At 57.5% G+C, this 23,769-nt stretch overlaps 1 protein-coding gene and 1 long non-coding RNA gene across 3 annotated transcripts; one reads left to right on the top strand and one right to left on the bottom strand.

Annotated features, from left to right (window-relative positions):
• Nucleotides 1-11,529: 11,529 nt before the first annotated feature.
• LOC309861119 lies at nt 11,530-13,241 on the bottom strand. The gene is made up of 2 exons (XR_014309762.1): nt 13,012-13,241; nt 11,530-11,687 (listed from the first exon to the last, which is right to left on the bottom strand). It is a non-coding gene; the product is annotated as an uncharacterized lncRNA (long non-coding RNA).
• A 50-nt stretch (nt 13,242-13,291) lies between these two features.
• Nucleotides 13,292-21,627, top strand: N4BP3 (NEDD4 binding protein 3). Of its 2 annotated transcripts, XM_082723593.1 has the most exons (6): nt 13,292-13,581; nt 14,029-16,811; nt 17,035-19,256; nt 19,522-20,049; nt 20,363-20,617; nt 20,714-21,627. In XM_082723593.1, exons 3-6 carry the CDS (start codon nt 18,936-18,938, stop codon nt 21,248-21,250), a joined length of 1,641 nt encoding a protein of 546 aa, XP_082579719.1. In that variant the 5' UTR covers nt 13,292-13,581; nt 14,029-16,811; nt 17,035-18,935; the 3' UTR covers nt 21,251-21,627. The 2 variants fall into 2 exon arrangements, with proteins under 2 accessions (XP_082579719.1, XP_082579718.1); XM_082723592.1 differs by lacking the exon at nt 14,029-16,811 and having other exon boundaries at nt 13,294-13,581; nt 18,906-19,256.
• Nucleotides 21,628-23,769: the final 2,142 nt, after the last annotated feature.

Below are 23,769 nucleotides of genomic sequence, written 5' to 3'. Positions count from 1 at the left end.
GGGGGGTGCTGTCCCCAAAGTTGCCTCATTAACGTAACAAAAGACACCTTGTGGCTCTCCCCACTTAAGAAATACAAAGGGTTTCAGGAGCTCTGGGGGAAAAAATTGGGATGAAGACCACATCTGTATTTGTTGTTCTGTTACAGTGTCACAGCTCCCTTTCCCATCTCGGAAGTACATTTATAGTAGCTGCCTCCAGGGAGCCCTCCACTCCACACCCACTGCTCTGGCCTCCACCCTGTCTCTTTCTGGTGGAGGTTCAGCAGCAGGGGGCCTGGAACTGGCAGGGCCCCTCTCCGTAATGCAAGGAGACTTCAAATCCTGTTAAGTCAGGCTTCTGGCCGTCTGGGCAGGACCAGAACCCAGGCTTTGTGCATACTCCCTCCAGGACCGGTATGGCTTTGCAGGGCATGAAGGGGGTGGGAAGGAAGGTGCCCACCTTTACCCAGCAGCTTCTACCAACCGCCGTGTTTCCCTCTAAATCCTCTTACAAAACCGTTAGAGACTTTATCATGAAGACACAGGGAGGCGTGTGAATGTTAAAAGATCCCACTGCCCTGACCCAAAGCCCGTGTCTCCTGCTGCAACCACACATACACACAAAAACAAAAAACAAACAAAAAAACCCCAAAAACTTAACATCCTGCCCCTCCTGCTTCTCTTGCATCCCAAATTCCCCACTTGTCCCACCAGCAGCCGCCTTCCAGGCCAGCAGCGTTCAAGCCATTTTTAGCCCTTCCTGCTCCTTCCCCCTGGCATCCCTTCTGTGGGCACAGAAGCCAGCCCTCCAGGGCTGGAAGAAACCACAAAGGGCACACAGTTCGGCTGCCCACGCAACACTTGGATTCCCTGCAAAGGGTGGTGGCAAAGCAGTTGCCCAGGCTCTGCCCAAACGCTGCTCCCCAGCTTCGTGCCAGGGAGCTGGCCACTTCCTGACGTTATCTGTTGCATCTAGAAGCAGTCGTGATCTTCAAAAGTCCGCCTTAGGCGGAGCTTAGTCTGCCTCCTGGCTGCCTCTCCTTCCCACCTCTCCCACGAGTGTTTTCACCCGTCCTAGGTCTTCTTCTGGGGATTCACATAACAGACTGGCACCCCTCCTCCATCTTGGTCCTTTATTTTATTTTTTAAGATTTATTTATTTGCGAGAGAGAGAGAGCACGTGAGTGGACATGGGAGTTGTGGAGGAGAGGGCGGGGCAGAGGGAGAGAGAGAATCCCAAGCCAACTCCACGGTAAACACAGAGCCTGATGTGGGCTCCATTCCACAGCCCAGAGATCATGACCTGAGGTGAGGTCATGACTTGAGCTGCAACCAAGAGTCAGACGCCCAACTAACTTCAGTACCCAGGTCCTCCTCCCATCTTAGTTCTTTAACCCTAAAGGCTAGGATCACCCCTGCAGAGAGGGTAAAGATCCCCCACGGCTCCAGACCCAGGCCACAGGACAGGGTTTCAGGTCACCAGCCAGTCTGGCCCCTACTCAAGCACACTCCCGTTTAATCAAGTCAAGATTGTGAACTCTGCCTGTGAGGGTCAAATGGGTGATGGGCAGTAAGTGAGGTGGGCAGGGTGCAGAACAGGGAGTGGTGGGGACTGTGGCAAAGAGAGTCTACTGCAAACAGCTATCTCGGTGTCAGCCACCCGCTGTCATGAAGAAGGGAGGCCCGGCATGGCCAGATCTCATTTTCCAGTAGCAACAGGAAATTTGGATCCGAAACATCTGGGTTTTGTAGGTCCGTGATTCATTTAACACATGCGTGCACCCGCATTACAGGGGTCAACACTAGTCAGGCAGACAAAAACTGCGGGCACCAGTACACGACTTCTTTCTTTTCTTAAAGATTTTATTTATTTATTTGAGAGAGTGCATGAGACAGGGAAAGGTCAGAGGGAGAAGCAGACTCTGTGATCCTCATCATGACCTGAGCTGAAGGCTCACCGACTGAGCCACCCAGGCGTCCCCTCACAAGTATGCTGCTTCAACACTGGATGTGACACTCAGGTGGTGGCTGACCTGTCCCATCCATCCGTCCTTGGGAAGGCCTATTCCCTCCCCCACTCATAGCCACCATTTCAGGTCTTTATCATCTGTCACCAGACCCTGGCCTGGAGTGTCCTGACCAGGCAACCGTCAATCCTTCCCCAGTCCTGCTTGCCACCACCCAGTGCACCCCCGTCACCCAAGCCCCTGCCCTAGGGCCTGCTGTGGCCAGAACTCGGTCAGCAAAGTCTGGCTCCTCTGGAGAGCAGGCCCCCTCAGCCTCTCCCCTCCTGGGACTCCAGACCTGTGTTCAAGCCAGGCCTCCCTCGAAGGGCCTCGGCACTGATCCCACCTCTTAGGCTCTTCCACGTCGGCTCGTCTTATCTCTCCTGCAAGTAAGAACTCAGAACGTGAAGACTGGCAGGCCTGGGTCTGAATCCCATCTCTGCCACGTTTTTGGTTTTAAGATTTTATTTATGTACTTAACAGAGGGCAGGGGAGCACTCACTCCTTCATGCATTACACAATTATCTTTCGGGAGTTACCCCGATTTTCTGAAAACAGACCAGAATCCCTGCCCCTCATGGCTCTTATATTCCACAAACTCTGATAACTCATTACATGACTTCTCTGCTTTAAAAAATTCCACTGACTGCCACTTACTTTTATACCTGAGACAAGACATCTGAAACTTGGCCTTGTGGGACTTGGCTCCACCCCATTTTGGTCCCTACCCCCCTTCCTAGGAAAGAAAGCTCTCCCGGGCTCCAGGGGCGCCACACCCCCCAGACTGGGCTCCCAGGGAAACCTCCTCTGCCAAATTAGAGGCAGCTCCCCTACCTTCTCCGTAGGGGAATCTCGGCCCTCCCAAAGGTCACGGTCCTTGTCCTTTCCCAGGGCATCTACAGCGTGGATGCTCACCCTTGGGAATCTAGTTGCCTGTGTCCATGTGCACTGAGGAAGTAGCTGGTGACGTATCAGGGGTTTTGTGAATGCCCAAAGAGGGGAGCAGAGAGATTACAGAGAGGGTCTCATGGGGCATGTCCATGTGGCCTTGGCCTGGATGAATGCGCGGGACATGACCACAGGGAGGAGAACCACTGGCTGGGTGGCTAGAGGGACGGGTGCAGGGACAGGATGGTGGAAGGGTGCAGAAGTCACCTTCTTGGGCGCCTGGGTGGCTCAGTGGGTTAAGCCGCTGCCTTCGGCTCAGGTCATGATCTCAGGGTCCTGGGATCGAGTCCCACATCGGGCTCTCTGCTCAGCGGGGAGCCTGCTTCCTCCTCTCTCACTCTGCCTGCCTCTCTGCCTACTTGTGATCTCTCTCTATCAAATAAATAAATAAAAATATTTTTTAAAAAAAGAAGAAGAAGAAGAAGAATTCACCTTCTTCCCTTCTACGGTCTTTGGCTGGTCCAATAATTAAAATGATGTGAGATTAATGGGAGAAAAGCATACAGAGGTATAAGAACATGTATGCCTCCCTTACACAAGGGAGAGACCTAGGAAAACTGAGTAACTCCTGCCCCACCCCCGCCTACCCCCAGCTCCTCAATCCTCCCCACCCAAGGATCCAAGTTCCTCATCTTAAATACCATCTTCAACTAAAGACAAAGGATGCCGGGGGTGGGAGTCAGTTATGGGAGGGTTTACCAGGAAAAGCCCTGTAAACAACAGTCAAGTTATAATGCAGATTTTACATGCTGGCCTTATCCACCAACAGCAGATCCTGGAGATCTAGATATCTTCCTCTTCCTGGTACCAAAGGGGAGATACCATAACGAATGGTCCTAGGTTACTGAAGGGTAACCTATTAGGTTTTCAGATATGGAAGTTACAGCGGGAAAATCTCAAATATGTCTAACTGCAGTCCCAAAAGAAGAGAAGAAAGAGATTTTGAAAAGATAATGGCTAAGAATTTTCCAGAATGGATGGAAGATATCTATCTATAGGATTAAGAGCTGAAATGGATCCCAAGCAGAATACATAAAAAGAAATCCACGCCTTGACCCTTGATCATGGTGAAAATGTAGAAAATCCAAGACAAAAATAAGAGTAAAAGCACCCAGAGGAAAATAATAGGTAGTGCTGCTTCCCTCTTGTCTGTTAGGATACAACCTGTTCTGTGATGCTGGGGCTACAGTCTGCAAACTACATTGCCCAGGCCCCCTTGCCAGCTGACTTCCTGTTTGGTTCTGCCAGTGGGAGGCACTAAAGGGAATTAGCAGGTGGAAGAAGGGTATTCCTTCTTGTCTCTGCTTCCTGTCAGCTTCACTTCAGGCACTTCCAGCTCCTCTCAACACTCCCAGCACCAGTCACACCAAATCCCCCTGCAGGCAATAGCTCAAGCCTTAAGGGCCCCTATTCTCAGGGTCCTGGAGTCGCCAGATGATGATCCTCTTCCAAACCCTATGTGCTCTTAACCCTACTCCATCCCTCTTATCTTCCCAGGCCTAGAGGTGGAAATTGTATACTGGGCTAACCTGAGCACACTATTTTGTTCTTTAGGTCTTCCAAAAGCTGTGTGAACAACCCATTCTGTATATATATCCCCTTTGTTTGAATAAACCAGCATGGTTTATGTTTTCCTAGGTGGACCCTAAGGGATCCAGAACTCCTTAAAGGAGCCACAGAAGGGACACCTGGGTGGCTGAGTCTGTCAAGCATCTGACTCTTGATTCTGGTTCAGTTCATGATCTCAGGGTCATGGGACTGAGCCCTGCATCAGGCTCTGCACTCAGCATGGAGTCTGCTTGGGATTCTCTCTTCCTCTCCTCTGCCTCTGCCCCCACTTGCAACTGCACACACACTCTAAATAAACTAACAAAATCTTTTTTTTTTTTTTTAAGATTTTGTTTATTTATTTCAGAGAGACAGTGAGAGAGAGAGCATGAGAGAGGGAAAGGTCAGAGGAAGAAGCAGACTCCCTGTGGAGCAGGGAGCCTGATGTGGGACTCTATACCAGGACTCCGGGATCATGACCTGAGCCGAAGGCCGTCGCCTAACCAACTGAGCCACCCAGGTGCCCCAAACGAACAAAATCTTAAAAAAAAAAAAAAAAAATTTAAGGAGTCGCAGAGAACATGGTAGATAGCATTTTTATTCCCAATTATTTGCCACCAATTGCTGTGGGAAGCTAGTATTTTTCTACCCTGGTGATGCAAGGCTTTGGCCAGTGACACACAGGCTAATGCTATTTAAGGATAAGCAACATGTGCTGTTACTTCTCAGGAAAAGCTTCAAGAGCCATTCATGATTTTGCCATGGATCTTTTCCCTCCGCCAGGAGACTGGCATGTCCCAGGTGTGAGGTGCAGTCGACTACCACAGGGTATGAAAAGCAAGCTAAAAATAAACCTTTGTTGTTGCAAGCCAAGGAGACCTAGGGGGATGTTTGTCACTGCAGCATACTCTAGCAAAACCTGACCAATGCACACCATTAGACGGCACCTCACTCCTCAATAGCAAAAACAGAAGGCAGCAGACGGTCAAACAATAGCTTCCACCTACAGAACGAAAATTACTGCCAACTTAGAATTCTATACTTAGAGAAACTATCCTTCAAAAAAAAAAAAAAAACACTATCAGGGCACCTGGGTGGCTCAGTGATTTAGGCCTCTGCCTTCGGCTCAGGTCATGATCTCAGAGTCCTGGGATTGAGCCCTGAATCAGGCTCTCTGCTCAGCAGGGCTCTCTCTCTGCCTGCCTCTCTGCCTGCTTGTGATCTCTCTCTCTCTGTCGAATAAGTAAATAAAATTTTGAAAAAGAAAAAAAAAAGAAACACAATCACGACATTCTTAGACAAAATCTAGGTGACCATGCCGGCAGCAGACTGCTACATGTTATGGGAAGCTAACGTCTGTTTTTGCAGAGATAGAAAATGACCTGAGAGGGAAGACCATGGACACAGGAAGGAAGGCAGGACAAAATCCATGGTCCGTAGGCGGGTCAATCTACCTGACGACCAAATGTATGAAAGACAGCGTGCAGCACGTGGCTGTATCATGAACCAGAAAAGGGTGTTAGTGGGAAAGCTAGCCAAATCCCGATGAGGCCTGTCATCTACAATACTGGTCGGCTGCTAACCTCTCCACTGTCATTACTGAGCTATGGTAGGTACGACGTTAACACAGGGGGAGGCTGAGTCAGGAATATTGGCAAACTCTACTTTTTTGGCAACCTTATGTCTAAAACTGTTTCCGGGGGCACCTGCGTGGCTCACTGGGTTAAAGCTTCTGCCTTCGGCTCAGGTCATGATCTCAGGTTCCTGGGATCAAGCCCTGCATCGGGCTCTCTGCTTGGCAGGGAGCCTGCTTCCCTTCCTCTCTCTCTGCCTGCCTCTCTGCCTGCTTGTGATCTCTGTCAAATAAATAAAATCTTTGAAAAAAAAAAAAACTGTTTCCAAATAACACAGAACCACTGGGGGTCCTATACTGCCGGCAGGTGCCCTCTGCCCAATCCTGCTTCCTCCCCTTTCTTTCACAGGTGTTCCTGCCAATAAACCCCTGCACTCAGAACCCCATCTCAGTATCTGCTTCCCAGAGGAACGACCCACAACAAGCCATTCCACAGGTTGTGTCACCTTCCCACCAGCTCATGTGGGGAACCTAGACCAGGGGTGGGGGTGGTCTGTGTCCCCACAGCCTGGTAAGTCCCCTGGGGCTAGCAGCTATAGGCAAAGTAAGAGGTACAGGTACAGGTACAGGGCCTGCACCCGACCTCCACACCTGCCAAGGGCATGAACATGGGCCCGGAGGACCTTGCAGACCAGACCGTGAGGGTGTGTGGGTGGGCCTGGATCTCTGAGGGGTGGAGCAAAAGGGGAGCTGCTGCTCAGGTAGGTGGGGGCGTGGCAGTGCCAGGCCGGTGAGGGTGTGTGTGAGCCTGTCTGGTTTCCCCTGGGTGGGGCTGGCTAAATGTTCAGGTGCACAGCTCCGTGAGTCCGGCCTGCTGCGGGTTGGGGATGGAAGCCAGAGAGGCAGGCCGTGTCGCGCACATCTACTCAGTGGGCTGAGGAAGCAGGAGAGCTGGGGCCTGAGGAAAACCTCTGCCTCAGCAGAAGAGGCCAGGGAGAGAGTGCTGATTTTCAGTCTTCAAGGTCTGAGACGCCTCAAATACCGGGGCCTGGGGCAGCGAGGGCTATGACCTGACTTGGCTCCCCGGCAAGACGTGGGCAGATGGAGGGGTGGTGAGGGGCCCCTGGATGGACTCGTAAGTAAGGTAGTGGGTGGGTAGCCGGGTGCCGGAGACCCTCCACCAAGCCCAGGACTGGGCTGCTCAGGGCTGTGGCTCCCGTACTCCGAGGGCAAGCTCCCTCTGTCGGCACCCAAACGGCACCTACTGCATATTAGCTAATTTCTCATGGGCAGGAGTCCCACAGATGACCCCAATATCACTCCTTCTGGCATTTCCTAGAGGGGAGAGTTTTCAGGCAGGTGACCTGCCCGGACAGACCTCAGGAGCCTGAACCCTTTCAGTCTTGTCTTTGGCCATTGTACCCGAGCAACCACATGTCCTAAGACAAACACCAATTACAATATAAAATGTTTGTCTACACTGAAAATATCGATGGATGAAATATCCTAACGTCCTGAATTTGCTTTCAAGTAGCGAAAGAGGGGAAAGGGGAGGAGCCGTGGAGGAAGGGTTCATGTGTAGATGAATAAAATCCTAAAGTGGGGTGATCAGTACCTGAGATGGTTTTTGTTCTCTCCTCTTGACCTTTGTGCATACTTGGGAATGTCTGTAATGAAGCTCTAAGAGTAATCCAGGTTAAGTCCTTGTTCAAGAGGAAATGACCAGCTGGCCACCAGCAACTTTCAGGGGACGCAGGAACATCCTCGAGGATTCAAGTTCACATCAGCCTACCATGGGGGGGGGTTTATCTTTCTTTTCTTTTCTTTTCTTTTTAAGATTTTATTTATTTATTTGACAGAAAGAGAGATCACAAGTAGGCAGAAAGAGGGGGGAAGCAGGCTCCCCGCTAAGCAGAGAGTCCCATGTGGGGCTTGATCCCAGGACCCCGGGATCATGACCTGAGCCCAAGGCAGAGGCTTTAACCCACCGAGCCACCCAGGCACCCCTGTTTTACCTTTTGAGTGTAGCTGACACACCATGTCACATTCACGCCAGGTGTTCAACGTGGTGACCTGACTTTTTTCTTTCTCCCTTTGAACATTTTCTCAACTGTGGTAAGGGACACGTTAACATGCGATTTACCATCCAAACCATCTATGAGCCTGCCATTCAGTGGTGGTGTGCTCATCTGCACTGCGGTGCAAGCGGTTTCTGGCATACCTTTGCCCTGTCCAGGTACAATTTTGCGGTGACTTCCCCAGACTTCTCTTTATGGTGCCCCGGCCCACCCATAACTCCTTTGAATGAAGGGATTGGAGGCCGGGTCTCTCGAGCTTCCAGAGCTCCATCTGGGGTGGGGGTGGGAGGCACAGCCAGGCCTGGGGCAGGTTTCTGGGGACCAGCCAGTGGGCCGGCCAGGAGGCCTAGACATGGGGCGGCGTTGGCACTGCAGCCCCGGCTGGCTCCTGCCCGTCTGAGCTCTGTGCCCCAGGGCACCCGAGCGAGCCCGGGCAGCTCTTAGTTTCCACCCTAACCCACAGCCTGCGGCTGCCCCGGTCACTGAGGGAGGGCGGGCAGTGGGGGGTGAGTGAAGGCTCCTCCCCAGCACAGGTGACTCAGGGAGGGCCGTCCAGGTCCCAGGAGTCCACTTTCACCCCAGGGTGTCAGGCACGTCTCCTTGGGTGCAGTGGCAGGGTGGCCGTGCTAGGTCCTACTACCTTGACCCCAACAGCTGCAGTGCTCTCTGGGAGGAGCTGGCAGCAGTGGGGACAGGCATTGGGAACGACCTGCCAGCCCGCTGTCTACGGAGGTCTGAAATTCTCAGGCCTCCTAAACAAGAAAGCCCAGCGCTCTGCCCTCCTCCCTCGGGCTGGGGCCTGGCCAAGCAGAGAGAGGGCGAGGCAAGGCCAAGAGTGAGGGCAGGCAGGGGACACTAGGCTGTCAAGTCCCTCCTTCAGCAGCTGCCACTGCCTGCTTACAAAGAAACCGAGGCTCAGGGCAGTCACCGGGAAGTTACAGACCAGGGATTAGAGCCAGGCCAGCCTATCTTCCTCCTCCTCCTGGTAGAAAGAGGCCACTAAGTGGATTTTTTTGCACGTGGTGTGTTGGAACGGAACCCAGCCAACCGGCAGGTCCTGCAGGCGGCCCTCGCGGGGAGGGGTCTGGACATAGATTGGGGGCCAGTCGCTGTGTGTTCGGGACTTGCTATCTCCTGAGGGTGACAGACAGATGATCCAAAGCTGCACTGCGACAAGTGTTGCCACAGTGACAGCCGATGGGGGCAGGGGGAGTAATTTTGCCTTGGGGGTGAGAGGGGATTAGAGGGGGTGGGAGGAGGGGCACAGTGGGCACCCTCAACGGATTCTCCCCAAGACCAGCCATACAGATGAGGACACTGAGGCAGCCCCCAGTGCACAGGCACACCAGGATGGGGCAGAGGTCAGGCCCGAAGGAGCAGCAGGACCGGTCCTGAAGCGGGGGCCGCCACCGCTCCAGCAGGGGAGGCTGGGAATGGAACGTGTGGGCTGGGACGCACCCTCTGGGCAGAGAGGGTGACAGCTAGGAGGCTGGGCACAGCTGGGGCAAGAGTCAAGGAGAAAGGTGATGAGGCCAGAGGTGGCAGCCAGAGAGGAAGGGACCATTCCTAGTCTGGACGAATGGCTCCCCGATCTGGGAGTCTTGGCCAGTCTCAGGCAGCAAGGATGTGCAGCCTCCCCAGCCCTGGGAGACAGACTGGAGGCACCTCGAGTGCACACACTGGGTGGGGGCCGGCCACTTCAGGACGGGCTCCAGGAAGCATTCTGTCCTTATGATCACCTTTCCCCCTTTTCCCATTGGAAGGGAGAAGGACAAACGAACATGTACAGATGCCTGCCCCCTGCCAGAGCTGCGTTGCATGCCTCACGGACGTTATTTCCCACGAGCCCCTTGTCTGAGATGAGCAAACCGAGGTACAGGGAGAGAAAGTAAATGGTCCAAGGTCAGCCGATCCTGGAAGCGGTGCAGCCGGGGACTTGCTTCCCTTCCCCTGGTCCAGTGCCCTCTGGGCCTCACCCTTTGGTATGTGGGCATTATAGCTGAGCACGGCGGGCTAAAGAGACCCAGCTCCCAGGCCCAGCTCTGCCAGTAATGTTGTGTGTTCTTTTGTGTGTTCTGGGGGGAGCTTTACCATCAGAGGAGATCGGACAGAAGGGACCCAAGGGTTCAAAGTGAACACTCTATGGCTTACACCCTGTTTGTGCTCGTAAACCTGTGCAGGAAGGCATGAGGGTGGAGGGCACAGGGTATGTGGAGGCGGACAAGGAGGCCCTCTCTGGACTGGGACCCAAGCTGCCTTTTCCCTGGAGCAGCTGGTTCCCTCGGGCCCCCGCACTCCCCATCCAAGGGAATCAGGACAGACTCCAAGGGCTCAGAGAAGCCAAGCAGGAAGGAGCATCTGCCAGGCCAGCTTCCCAACTTCCAGGGAGGGGTGGTGGCAGTGTGGGGTGTTCTTGGCAGCCTGGAGCCCAGAGCCCGTGCAGGAGGTGGGGGAAAGCCAGCCTTGTCCAGGCTGGAGGGGGCGTGGACAGTTTTGTTTCTCTGACCTAGAGCTCTGCTAGAGGGATAGAGCCAGGAGGCTCTCACCCCCGGGGGGTCCAGTCCCCTGCACTCTGCACCCAGCCCACTTCCGGGAAGGGGCTCCAGCCCCCCACTGAGCTTCCAAGGCTCCACAGGCCTCTGCTCTGCAGTTGCCCTTCTCTGCTGGGGGAGCCACTTTCTAAGGATTCCATTCAGCCAGGACCCTCCTGCCCTCTCCCTTCCCCTCCCCATGCTAAACATCCCTCCTGCTGGGATGTTCCAAAATACTGAACACCCTTCCCCTCCCACCTCCCTCTGGCAGCCTGGTACTGGGAAAGAACATTGGATTGGGGGGGGGGGGCTGTCACGAGATCTCTGATTAGTTGCCAAGTTTGTAACAACAAAAAGGGGAGGGGCTGAATCTGAGTTTTCACCAGAAATTACCCTTGATCCTCCCCATGTAATTTCTTGCCAAAAAAAGACAATTTTGCAATCAAACTATCTCATGAACCTTCTAACTCTTCCTTTCCTCACTGCCCCTGCCTTCTGTGGCTCTGTTTCCTTTTTTTAATTTTTTAAGAAATGTATTTGACAGAGAGAGAGAGAGAGAGAGAGCACAAGCAGTGGGAGCAGCAAAGGGAGAAGGAGAATGTGGACTCCCAGCTGAGCAGGGAGCCCGTCACGCAGCTAGATCCCAGGGATCATGACCTGAGCCCAAGGCAGACGCTTAACCGACTGAGCCATCTAGGTGCCCCACACGTGGCTCCGTTTCTCTTCCCTGAGATCCAATAGTCCAGTCTCCCTGCATTGACCTCTACACAGGGCCCGAGTACGCAGCACTCCAAAGTCCAGCTTGGTCCTCACACCTCCCTCTCTCAAAGCCTCAGAGGTTCCTGGCACCTACTTGTTCTTTTGGGTTTTGTTGTTTTTTGGGTTTGTTTTGTTTTGTTTTGTTTTTTTGAGATTTATTTATTCATTTGAAAGAGAGAGCAGGAGCAGGGGGAGGAGCAGAGGAAGAGGGAGACGAGCAGACTGTGATGAGCATGGAGACGGACTCCGGGCTCCATCCGAGACCCTGAGCGAAATAAAAAAAATCAGAGGCTTATCCAACTGAGCCACCCAGGCGCCCCCAACCCCCCAATGGCACCTATTTCTAATTAATAAGCTTGCATTCCTCAGAAAGTGCCCTGCCCCTCCAGCCAGAGGCTCCTGACCATGGTGAGCCCCTTCCTCCATGGAAATGCTTCCCATCCTTCAAGTACCACCTCAAAAGCCATCTCCCCAAGAAGGCCTTTCCTCGGGTCCCCCTAAAGGTGAAGCATGTCCTTGGGCTGAACCTTCATCCATCCCAGCCAGTAACCGCACCAGACTGGGGCACCACTTGGGAGCTCTACATCCAAAGTAGTAGTGAGTTTTCTTAGTTTTCTTTCCCCTTAAGTTTGGTATTTCCATCGTTAGTAAATGAGGAAGGATGGCACAAAAGGTAAAGGGTTGCAAACTGGTGACCTGTGGACCCAGACTTATCCACGGGGGACACAACTTCTTCGTTGTGGTATAATTCCCATCCCATAAAATCAACCATTTTCAAGTGCCCAATTCAAAGGCATTTAGTACATTCATGAGGTTGTGCAACCACCAAGTCTCTAGTTTCAAAACATTTCCTCATCCCAAAAGGAAACTCCATGCCCATTAAGCAGTCACTCCTCATTTGTCTCTTCCTACAGCCTCTGGCCCTAATCTGCTTTGTGTCACTATGCATTTACCGACCTCATCTAAGTGGAATCTCACCACAGAGGGGCCTTTTGTGTCTGGTTTATTTCACACAAGCCTCGTTTTTTGGAGATTCATGCATATTGCACCAGGTATGAAAGCTTCCTTCTTTTTTTAGGGCTGACTACTATTCCATCACGTTGATGTACCACAATGTGTTTATCCATTCATCCGCGGTTGGACATTGTGGATCGTGTCGCCCACCTCGGGCAACTGGGAAGGGTCAGGCTGTGAACATTCCCGTACAAACCCTTGTCCGAGTTCCTCTTTTCAATTTGGGGGACTATACCTAGAAGTGGACTTGCTGGGTCCTAAGATGACTAGGTTTAACTTTCTGAGCAAGGCACGCGTTTTCACTGTTTGACTCTGGATACCTTCAGGTGTCCATCTCTGCCTGCCTCCATCTCTCCTGCACTGTCTTTCACCTGTTTGACTCACGTTATTTGTCTGGCCCCTGAAGGCATCCGAATTTGCTGCTCCTAGAAGGCTTTGGCGGCGAATAAATAAATAAATAAATAAGCATGCTTAGCGCCGAATTCAGTCGTTCAGGAGCCACAGAGCTCCGCTTATATCTCTCCATCTCTCAGAGCACTGTTTTGCTCCACCTGGGAACCGGTAATAGTGCTTACCTAAGAGGAGGCGCGAGGATCTGGGAGGTGATGGACGGAACGCGCCTCTTCGGGAGCTGCGGAGTTCTGGAAACCGAGAGGGGCGGGCGAGGCCAGCAGGAGGAGGAGCGGGGCGGGCAGGGCGCCCCCCGGGGACGTCCGCGGCGCTCAGGGGGCTGCCGACCAGTCGGGGATCCGCGCTGGGCGCAGCGGGCAGAGGGCTCGGGCGGCTCCCGCGCGTGGCGCGCGGCGAGCCGGGGCGGGGCCCAGGTTGGCTCGCGGTGGGCGGGGGTTGCCCCCCGTCCCCGCCCCCCACATCCGGGGGCCCGGCCGGGCTCTGGGCTGGCGGCGCGCCGGTGAGTCAGGCCGGGTTTTCCCTCCGCCTCTGGGGCAGGCGAGCGAGCGCCGCGGAGCGCGTCCCTCCCTCGCCAATCCGGCTCCGGCGTCTGCCCGCCCGGCCGCGTTTTCCGCCCCTCGGAGTCTGCTGCCCGCCCGCCTCGCAGACTCGCCCGGAGCCGGCCCCTGGAAGGAGGGTTCGAATCCGCGCGAGGGAACTGCGGCGCGCGGGGGGCGCGGAGCGGCGCCAGCATGGTGAGTGCGACGCGCGGGGGCTCGGGGACTGGGCTGGGTGTGGGGGGTGGGGCCGGTCTCCGAGAGCTCGCTTTCCCGGCGACCTTGGCCAAGCCGCAGCCCTGGGCCAGCGAGGTGCCGGTCTGAGAAGTGGGCGGGGGTGGGGGGGGTGGGTGGGCGGGGTGCGCCCAGGTGCCCACTGCTTCCAGACCCTGAGGCACCGAGGCGCGGGGTCAGGGACCGACCGCGACGCTCCTCTGGAGGGGCAGACGGCAGGTTACCCGGCTCTCTGCAACCCCTGCAAATGTGCTTTCCGCGGAGCAGCGCCTGGGACCCCTGCGCCGCGGCTGAGGTGGGGCAGGCGCCCTCGGCGCGGGAGGCTGACCCGGGCTTTCGGTCCCCCAGCTTGGCCGCTCCGAGCAGGCCCCAGGGAGGAGCCCGCAAGAGACGCCCCCTCCAGCCCCCCAGGTAGCTCGAGGACCTCCCGCAGTTCTGGGGAGCCCACGCCTCCGCCACAGTCTTCCCGGGGAGGAAATTCCATGGGGATGCCAACATCGTCTGCTCCTCCACCTTCCCCACGAGACCACTCTCCCGCCCTCTCCGGGATACCCCCTTCCTGCTCCGGTCTCCTGTCCTGTAAGGGCGGCAGCTGCCGGCTCGCTGCCGATCCCCGCTGCCGGGATCCCGACCTGTGGGGACACAACCAGTTCTTGGCGGCTGGAGCACCATCCCAGTTTGGCCAGAACCTTTCGCCAGAGGGAGGGCCGACCTGGGGCCAGGGCAACATGGGGTCCCTGGCTGTGTCTGGGAAGAGGACTGAGCTGGGACTTGTCACCTCCCACCCAGCTCCCAGCCCCCAGCCCCCCCCCCCCATGCAGATTGGGGCTCTCCTCATTTGCACCTGGGACTTATCCTGGCTGACCGGCGACCTTGGCCTACCCCCCCCTCCCCCCTGCCCCGTGCCCTCTCTGCCCAACCAAGAAGAGAGCCGAGGCTGGAGGCCATCCTGGGCCCAGTGTTCGGCCTCCTCCCAGGGCCCTCCTGGGCAGGGCTCCTCTGCCGGCTGGCTGAGTGTGGGTGTGTATGTGCGAGACTGAATGAATGTGGCCGGCCTGCTCCCGCCACCGCCTCTAGAACTAGCAGCTTTCAGGGCTCGAAGTCCCCAGGCAGCAGTGCTTCCACTATTTCACTTTGACCCAGGCGCAGGCAGGACCAGACCTTCGTGGGGTCCAGACCTAGGTGGTTGGTGGATGCCCTTGGGAAAAGCGGGCGTGGGGGGCTGGGCAGACATACATACACAGCTGCCTGTGCCCCTGGCTGGTCCAGCAGTAGAGAAGGGCCTTGCCTAGGGAGTTGGAATTGCTCATCATTGTGGGATCTTGGGCAGCTGGCTTCTGGGCCTCAGTTTCCTCACCTGCCCCCCACTAGACTGTTGTAGAGAGGAGCTCAGATGATGAAATAAAAGGACTCAGAAACTGTGGAGTGGTCTACGCCTCTGCATGGCTCTGTGGTGTTACTAGGACTCACTCCTATGGGGTTAGATGCTGGGCTCTGTCTCTTCAGGTGTCTTGGTGGAACTGGAGTATAGCAGCCTCTCCCACCCCAGCCCTGGGCCCCCCTCACGCGCTGTCCTCGTTTGGAGCTGGGACATTCCAGTCCAATTCCTCAGGGGCAGCTGCAGACACTCCCTTCAGCAAAGCTGATCCCCCAGCAGGTGGTGGGACCCTCCTCTGGGGCCTGGGCTCTGGAGGGGCTAACCACAGCCAAGTCCGGACTGGGAGCATCCTGCCCACATGCTCTTGGATGGGCCAGTCTAGAAAAGATGCGCTGGGGTTGGGGTTGGGGGGGCAGAGGCTGCTGCTGCTGTTTTGTTTTTTTTTTAATTAGTCATTTTTTAAAAAAATTATTTATTTATTAGAGAAAGAGAGAACAAGTGGCTAGGGGGAGAGGGATAGGGAGAATCAGACTCCCCACTGAGCAGGGAGCCTGGCATGGGGCTCGATCCCAGGACCCTGAGATCAAGGCAGATGCTTAACCACTGAGCCATCAGGGTGGGTTTCTGAACCTGAGGCTGTTGTGAGCCTGGTGACACCGGGGGGTGCTTCCCTTCGTGGCCTGTCTTCTGTCCCATGGCCAGGGTGGCTCCCTACCCTTATGTTCCTGTCTCCACCAGGGGCTGATCCAAAAGAGATGCCCCTCTGTGTCCAGGGCTTTCCGTGCTGCTGGCTAAACTCGGGCCCAGGGATTGGGGAACAGATGCTCGGGGCTCCTGTTGGGGCCAGCTGGGGCCTGTACAGAATATGGCCCAGGCCCAGCCCGAACCTAGCCAATGCGGTGGTGGTGGGGTTTCAGCTCTGTGTGGAGCTCTGAGCCTCAGTAGAGCTCTGGGCAGGAGAGCCCTTGGAGGCACTCGGGAGGACGCCCTGCTTTTTGCTCTGCTGTTCGCAGTGGGGCTTCCAGGCACTTGCTGTCTTCCCCCCCCTCCTCCCCCACCGGATCCTCTCCAGCCCAGCCGGCACAGCTGCCCTGGCCGGATCAGGCCAGTCCCCTGGCCGCCAAGCAACGGAGGAAGGAATGTGTGTGTTGAGGGGAGGTGGAATGGACCCCTTTAGGAAAAGGGACTGTCCCCAGACTGAGACCTGGGCAGGGTGGAGCCTCCTAGAAGCCAGGGGCCTCAGCTCCACTGGGGGAGCTGATACCCCAGCCTGAGAAGTTACCTAGGAAGGGTGGAGGGCAAGGGAAGGGTGGGGAAAGACGAAAGGAAGGGCCTGTTTGTGCCCCCTTCGGCCAGCTCCACAGCTGTTTCTAATTGTTCAGGTCACACGTGGAGAGAAGCCCCTCACCCCCCCCCACACACACACACACTCTCTGCATCTAGCATGGGGACTGGGTAGAAGCACTGGGTCTTCTTGCTAGTGTAGTACTGGAGTGTTTGTGTGTGGTGTGTGTGTGTGTCCCAGAGGGTGCTCAGCGCCGTGAGGGTGACCTTGTCCGTGACTGTGCTGTTGGATGTGACTATCCGTGCTCTGTCCTCTAACATAGGAGCTATTGCGCTGCTCACTGATTGGACTGCGGTATGGAGGAGGGAGGTAAATGTGTTCTGGTGGCCCCGTGGCTGCCTCCAGATCACGGGCTCCCTCCTGGGACCTGAGACCCTTTGTGGGGAACAGAGCGTGGCCGTTACCTCTCCCTGAGACAGGAAGTCAGGATCTCCCCAGGGGAAAGTGATGTGGTGTGTGTTTTGGGGAGAGGTGGGCGTTTTTTTTTTTTTTTTTTTTTTTTTTTTTAAGATTTTATTTATTTATTTGACAGAGAGAGAAATCACAAGTAGGCAGAGAGTCAGGCAGAGAGAGAGAGAGAAGCAGGCTCCCGCCGAGCAAAGAGCCCGATGCGGGGCTCGATCCCAGGACACCGAGATCATGACCTGAGCCGAAGGCAGCGGCTTAATCCACTGAGCCACCCAGGCGCCCCAAGGTGGGCGTTTTTGAGCCCTTTCACATCGGTCGTCTCTGTAATGGAAACCCAAATGGAAGACAGTGGGCAGTCTCGCCCATTTCCAAGATGGGGCAGCTGAGGCATGGCAGGAGAAGCAATTGTGGCTGGGTGCTGGTAGACAGACAGTGTGAAGACAGGGCTGGAGGCCGAGTTCTTGGCTGTCCACCACCCTGAGACACAGCGACAAGAGCTAAGCGTACTCAGACACAGTGGGTGTCCCTGGGTATGCCTGTCATGGTAAGGAGGCATCAGATTGGGAGGCGGGACACTCCAACTCTAACGCTTTGGGCTGTGGGTGCTGTCCTTGGCCCCCATTAAGCATTCAGCAGCCATCCTGCTGAAATCACAGGCGTCTCACTCCCAGCAGCTCTGTGACCTTGGCCGAGTCACTTTACCTTTGGGACCCCCAGTGCCCTTGCCTTGAAAGAGGGATGACAGCTCTGTCATTGGGACTCACTGAGACCCTACCCAGGGCTGTGTTGCTGGAGGTGGCCAGCACCTGTGTTTCCTTGACTGGATGAGTCCCCTGACCCTGCGTGCCCTGTGACCTCCAGAGGCTATTAGCTGGCCACAGGGTGGGGTTAGGGAGCAGGGCCATGCCCCCCTCCCTCTCACTCACAGAGAGCTTTGTCTTCCATGAATACAAAACCTGGAAATGGTTGAGGAAGATGGAACCTCCTAAGGGCCATTGTTTGAGGTGGGAGTGGGTGTCCCAGAAAGCAAATTGGGGTGGGTGAGGGGTGCACAGCTGCTGCATGCCTGATGGGTGTCTGTAGGGGATCGGGAGCAGCTGCTTGGGGGGCGGGAGGCAGAGAAGACGGTGGTGGTCGCTCATTCAGCAGATCCTGTCCATGTATCTACTGCATGTGGGACCTTGGGCTGGATGGGGCTCTGGTGGGGGACTAGGTTCAGGCCCCTGCCCACCAGGGTGTGATCTCAGCGCAGGTGGGAGCTGGTCCCTAACCTGGTCTCTGGGCCGACTGCCCTGCCAGGGAGGAGGAGTTCACATCTGAGCCCGTGAGCTCGTCTTCGGTCAGTTTGTGTTGACCCTGGCTATGGGCCAGGCCCTGAACTGGACCTTTTGTCCTGTTATCTCAGCTCATCCTCCCCAGCCTCCATGAGTGATAAGACTGCTCGAGGAAGCTAGATTCACACACGTGATTGGCCTCACTCTGGGTCAAGATTTGGGATCCCTCCCTGCCTGGTTTTGGGGTGGCAGCTTAGGCAAGGGCCCCCACCGCCCCTTCCCTCTGTCTCCACCACTGCCAAGATGACTACGTGAACACCTGTTCCGGAAGCTGGCCATTGTTCCCGCCATCCTTCCTCCCCTAGGCCCTTCCTGTTTGTATCCCTCCCACTGCAGCCCCCAACCCCACCCGTGCCAGGTGCTTCCCTTGAGGAACTCTGACCCACTGCTGGAAGAGGGGCTGCACTGGGTTTTCCCCCTCCTCAGAGAAAAAGAAGGAACGGGGAGTCATAGGTCTCCCTCCAAACTGGGTGAGAAGCCTGGTAGGAGAGCAAGCAAAGGCAAAGACAGAGCCCGAGTCCTCAGCTGGCCCAGTCCTGGGAGGGGCCTTCTCCCACTGCTTTGGGCCTAATGGCCCACGATACCCTATCACACCGGGCCCCGGCTGGAGCTGGGGCACCGGGCTGGTGGCTTTGGGGGCTCTGCCCCTTTCTCGTGGCCAGCCTAGGAATCCCGTCCTGGATTCTGTCCGAGACCCTTGTCTTCCTCCTGGGCCCCAGCCAGGGAGGGAGCTGACACAGAGAACATGCCCCTGGTCTTAGGGGACCAGGGAAGTGGGGTAGCAAGTGCCCACCTGCCCCTGACGGAGTCTCCCAATCCCCAGAAGCCGCTGCATGTGCCCTGTTGAAACTTCATGGCCACAGTGCCAGGCCCTGCCGCCATTGCCATGGGCAGCGTGGGCAGCCTGTTGGAACGGCAGGACTTCTCCCCCGAAGAGCTACGAGCAGCACTCGCCGGGTCCCGGACCTCTCGCCAGCCTGATGGGCTCCTCCGGAAGGGCTTGGGCCAGCGTGAGCTCTTCAGCTACCTGCACCTCCCCAAGAAGGACGGCAAGAACACCAAGAGAGCCCCTCGGAACGAGCCTGCTGACTACACCACTCTCTACTACCGAGAACATCCTCGGGCTGGCGACTTCAGCAAGACTTCGCTGCCTGAGCGGGGTCGCTTCGACAAGGTGCATCTCTGCCCTCTTTCCTCCCTAGTGTTGGAGGGTGGGGATGGGGAGTATGGGGTCTCCTTGGAGACCCAAGTGCCCAGATGGGGCTGGGACATGAACCTCCTGCCACAGGCCGGGTCACAGGTCACCGGTCACCACGCCCTGGGGACGTGAACCCCAGGTTCTCAGAGAGGATCCTGGGGGGTGCTGTGGGAGCAGCTCTGTCAGAGGGCAGAGCTGAGGTCAGCCCAGGGCCTCAGACCTGCCCTTTTCTTCCTGGCAGTGCCGTATCCGCCCATCGGTGTTCAAGCCCGTGGCGGGCGCCGGGAAGGGCTTCCTGTCCATGCAGAGCCTGGCGGCCCACAAGGGCCAGAAGATGTGGCGCAGCAATGGCAGCCTGCACACGCTGACCTGCCACCCCCCGCTGAGCCCAGGGCCCCGGGCCAGCCAGGCCCAGGCCCGTGCCCAGCTGCTACACGCCCTCAGCCTGGACGAGGGCGGCCCCGAGCCCGAGCCCAGCCTGTCTGACTCCTCCAGCGGGGGCAGCTTTGGCCGCAGTCCTGGCACTGGCCCTGGCCCCTTCAGCTCCTCGTTGGGCCACATTAACCACCTGGGGGGCTCCCTGGACCGGGCCTCACGGGTCCCCAAGGAGGCTGGGCCGCTGGCTATGCTGAGCTGCCTGCCTGAGCCGCCACCGCCCTATGAGTTCTCCTGCCCCACCCCAGAGGAGGTGGTATCCGTCCTGCCAGACACCTGTGAGGATCTCAAGAGGGGCCTTGGTGATGAGGACGGTGCCAACCCCTTCTCACAGGTGAGGGTGCCCCCCTTCCCTGGGGTCCTGTTTTGCCCCTTGGTACTGGAGTGCAGGGAAGACAGGAGGGGTCCCAGGCAGTTCACCTAGGGGGCTCGGGCCCCCAGAGAATAAGGAAGATGGAGGGGATCCAATCCCCCACCCCCCACGTGATGGGGATGTTATGTCACTGCCCGCCCTTGCTGTTGAGGAGTTGTGGGGAAGGGAGGAAGAGCGACTCCATGGGCATGCCACGTGTTGGGGACACTTCCCCTCCAACCCCGGCAGGGTGTCCGTGGATGCGGGCGTGGCAGGTGTCTCTTCCCCTTGGCAGGTGCTGGAGGAGCGCCAGCGGCTGTGGCTAGCGGAGCTGAAGCGCCTGTACGTGGAGCGGCTACACGAGGTAGCTCAGAAGGCAGAGCGCAGTGAGCGCAACCTCCAGCTCCAACTCTTCATGGCCCAGCAGGAGCAGCGGCGTCTGCGCAAAGAGCTCAGGGCGCAGCAGGGCCTAGGCCCGGAGCCACGGCCCCCCAGCGCCCTTCCGGAGGCCGACCCTGGCGCCCGACCGGAGGAGGAGGCCCGATGGGAGGTAAGAGATCAGGCATCCAGAAACCCTCTGTCCCCGTCCTCTCTGCCCCCCCGCCCCCCCGACTGAGCCCACTCCTGCCGGTGCTGTGCCCTCCAGGTGTGCCAGAAGACCGCGGAGATCAGCCTCCTGAAGCAGCAGCTGCGGGAGGCGCAGGCGGAGCTGGCGCAGAAGCTGGCGGAGATCTTCAGCCTGAAGACGCAGCTGCGGGGCAGCCGGGCTCAGGCGCAGGCGCAGGACGCGGAGCTGGCCCAGCTGAGGGAGGCGGTGCGGAGTCTGCGGGAGCAGGGCCCGCGGGAGGAGGCCCCGGGCAGCTGTGAGACGGACGATTGCAAAAGCCGGGGGCTGCTGGCCGAGGCTGGGGGCAGCGAGGGCGGAGGGGCCGGAGGGGGCACTGAGCAGCTGCGGGCCCAGCTGGTGCAGGAGCGGCTGCGCGCCCAGGAGCAGGCACTGTGCTTCGAGCGGGAGCGGCGGACGTGGCAGGAGGAGAAGGAGCGGGTGCTACGCTACCAGCGGGAGATCCAGGGAGGCTACCTGGACATGTACCGTCGCAACCAGGCGCTGGAACAGGAGCTGCGGGCGCTGCGGGAGCCGCCGGCACCCTGGAGTCCCCGCCTGGAGTCCTCCAAGATCTGAGGCCAGTGGATGAGCGGGCGGCAGAAGCACCGCCAGAAAATGGTTTGGACAAGCCTGCCCTGAGACGGCTGGCTCCTTCCTTACACTGGCCGGAGGCAGAACCTGCTGAGGCTGGCCAGGGGTGGGGAGGCCCACCGAGAGGAGGGCTCCAGTGGTGCTGTAGGCCGGATAGGGGGCCTGCAGCAGGAGCCAGGGGGCAAGGCTTCCCGGCAGAGGAGCACCTCGGCAGGGCCCCCGCCCTGTTCCTGGAGTAGATGTGGCCCAGAGGAGGAGGTAGGGGAATGAAGAGCCCCATGTCGCAGAAGGGCAGGCGTGAAGGAGGGAGGCCGGGATGGGAACATGGGCCTCCCCCAGAATAAAACCACATTTTCTACAAGGAGGCCCCCCGCTGCTACATTGGGCTTGTCCTTGGCCTGAGTCTAGAGGATTGTGGATGGTGGGGGTGGGCGAGGTTCTTTTCCTGGACTGTAGCTCCTCCCTTCCATGGTCATGGGTGGTGGGAAGGGGTGCCCAGTGCCCGTGTGTGCAGCCACTGGGCATGCCTGTTGGGGAGTGGGGGCATCCTTGTCCCAGCACCACACGGTTCTTTAGCTGCCGTGTGGGCTGAAATTCCTTTCTTCAGCACCAGCGGGATTTTGCAGAAGGAACAATGCCAGAGAACCCAGAAAAAACAAAAGGGCAAGTCAGCCAAGGCATTGCTAGAACACGAAACATTCTCTTGGTAGGAAGTTTGGGCCCTAGGTACCCAGCCCCCTGTTGGTTCTGGGGCTGGCCCTAAGACAGCTTCCATCAGAGCTCCAGGAGGGCCCTGGCCCTCCCAGAACTCACCTCCCATCTTTCCATCTGGCTGTGGCACGCCCCTCCTTCCGCAGGGATGGGAGCCCCCCCACCCCCAGGGGCCATGCAGGAAACAGGCGGAGAAAACTTGTGGGTGGGTTACTTGGTAAAGGGCCTGCACCACAGCAGGGCATGTGGCCATTTCCCTGTAGGCAATGGAAGGCCAAGGGATGTTTTTAAGCAGGGGTGAGATGCGATCTGGTTTGTATTCTGCAAAGTTCTGTGTGGAGAGGAAGAACCTTCCACCTCCAGCCCTGCACCAGGCTCCCTGACCCTTGGTCTAGGACCTCAGACCCCTCCAGCCGGCTCCCACCCCCAGCCTCTCAGCTGTCTGGTTTCCCCTCTGGGCTTTTGTTTCTTCCCCGGTGGGTGGCCTGGAGCACATATCCAGTCTGGCACGAAGGTGGCCCGTCCCCACTCCTTGCAGTAAAGTTCAGCACCCTTACGGGTGCATCACTCCAACTGCATTGAGCACATACCGTCGGTTAGGCCTTCGGTGTGTGGGGTCTCAGGGTTGAATTAGATGCCAGTCCCACTCCAGAGGAACCAGCTCGCAGACGTCTCCTCTCCCAGTCCCTGCCCTGATGGGGCAGCGGCACCCTCAGACAAGTTTTCTGCAGAAACCCCAGTTTGCTCCTTTCAGCCATGATTCCCCCTTCCCAGGCCACGCCTGGCCACCCCTCACACCCCCCAGCAGGTGGATCCTGGTGGAGTCACTGTGCAGGGCTACCCACAGAGGGCTGTGGAGTATGTGCTGGTGTGCCTCACTTTTTTAGGGTGGAGCATGGGGTGTGTGAGTTGTCTGCTGTGGGGATGGTGTGTTTATGGCCCTGTAAGTGGCAGGTGCGTGTGGAGCTATTTTGTGGGTGGTGGGTGTGTCTGGGGGTGTGTTTGGGGCTCCTGGGTTGGGAGGCCAGGAGGGCTGCTTCCTGGCTGCTGTTCTGCTCCATTTCTTCCCGCCAGCCCCAGCCTCAGCCCCTCTTGGCTCTCCCAGACTGGGGTAGAGCCTGTGGCCAGGACAGACCCCTGCACTTAGCTGAGACCTTTTGAGGACCACCCTGAGCCCGGGTCCTCTGCCGGGGAGGGAAACTGGGAGCACTCAAGTTGGGCAGACCAGGAACCCGTTTCACAGATCCCTCCAAACCGAGGTTTCTGGGCCAGTGACCCTCCAGAAGGCACCCCTGCCCGCTCCCCCCCAACCCACCCAGCTAGGTACTGACCTAAAGCCTGCATCACTCCCTCCCTGCAGCCTGGAGCTGGTCATGCTGGGGCCCAGGTGCCCCACCATGGCGGGGGTCCCCCTTCCGGTATACCATCTCTTCAGAAGAGCTCCCCACCCAGCAATTAGAGAGCTGGGCCGGCCAGTACAGCCGGCGGGGAATGGGTGGGCGGTACCAAAACTTGGCAGCTGTGCCAGAAACCAGGGCCAGACCCAGGCAGGGGGCGGGTGCCCGCGAAAGCTGAAGCTGGGGTGGCTCCGAGAGAACCGGATCCCTTGTTAGCTCATTCCTGCCTGGCAAACCAGTTCCCTGGTCCCCGAGCCGGCTGGGTGGCTCTAGCCGATCACAGGTGTCGCAGCAGTGGCTACCGCTCTGGAGCTACCCTTCCCTCCTGTGAGAGGCGGCCCCAACCACCAGCTCCCCAATTGTCCAGAGGCCCCCTCCCCCCAGCAGATGAGGCCC

Source organism: Mustela nivalis (genome assembly GCF_964662115.1).
Source record: "Mustela nivalis genome assembly, chromosome: 3".
Classification (NCBI taxonomy): Eukaryota; Metazoa; Chordata; class Mammalia; order Carnivora; family Mustelidae; genus Mustela; species Mustela nivalis.
Note: the sequence above shows the minus strand (reverse complement) of the source record. Positions and strands in the feature narration are given on the sequence as shown.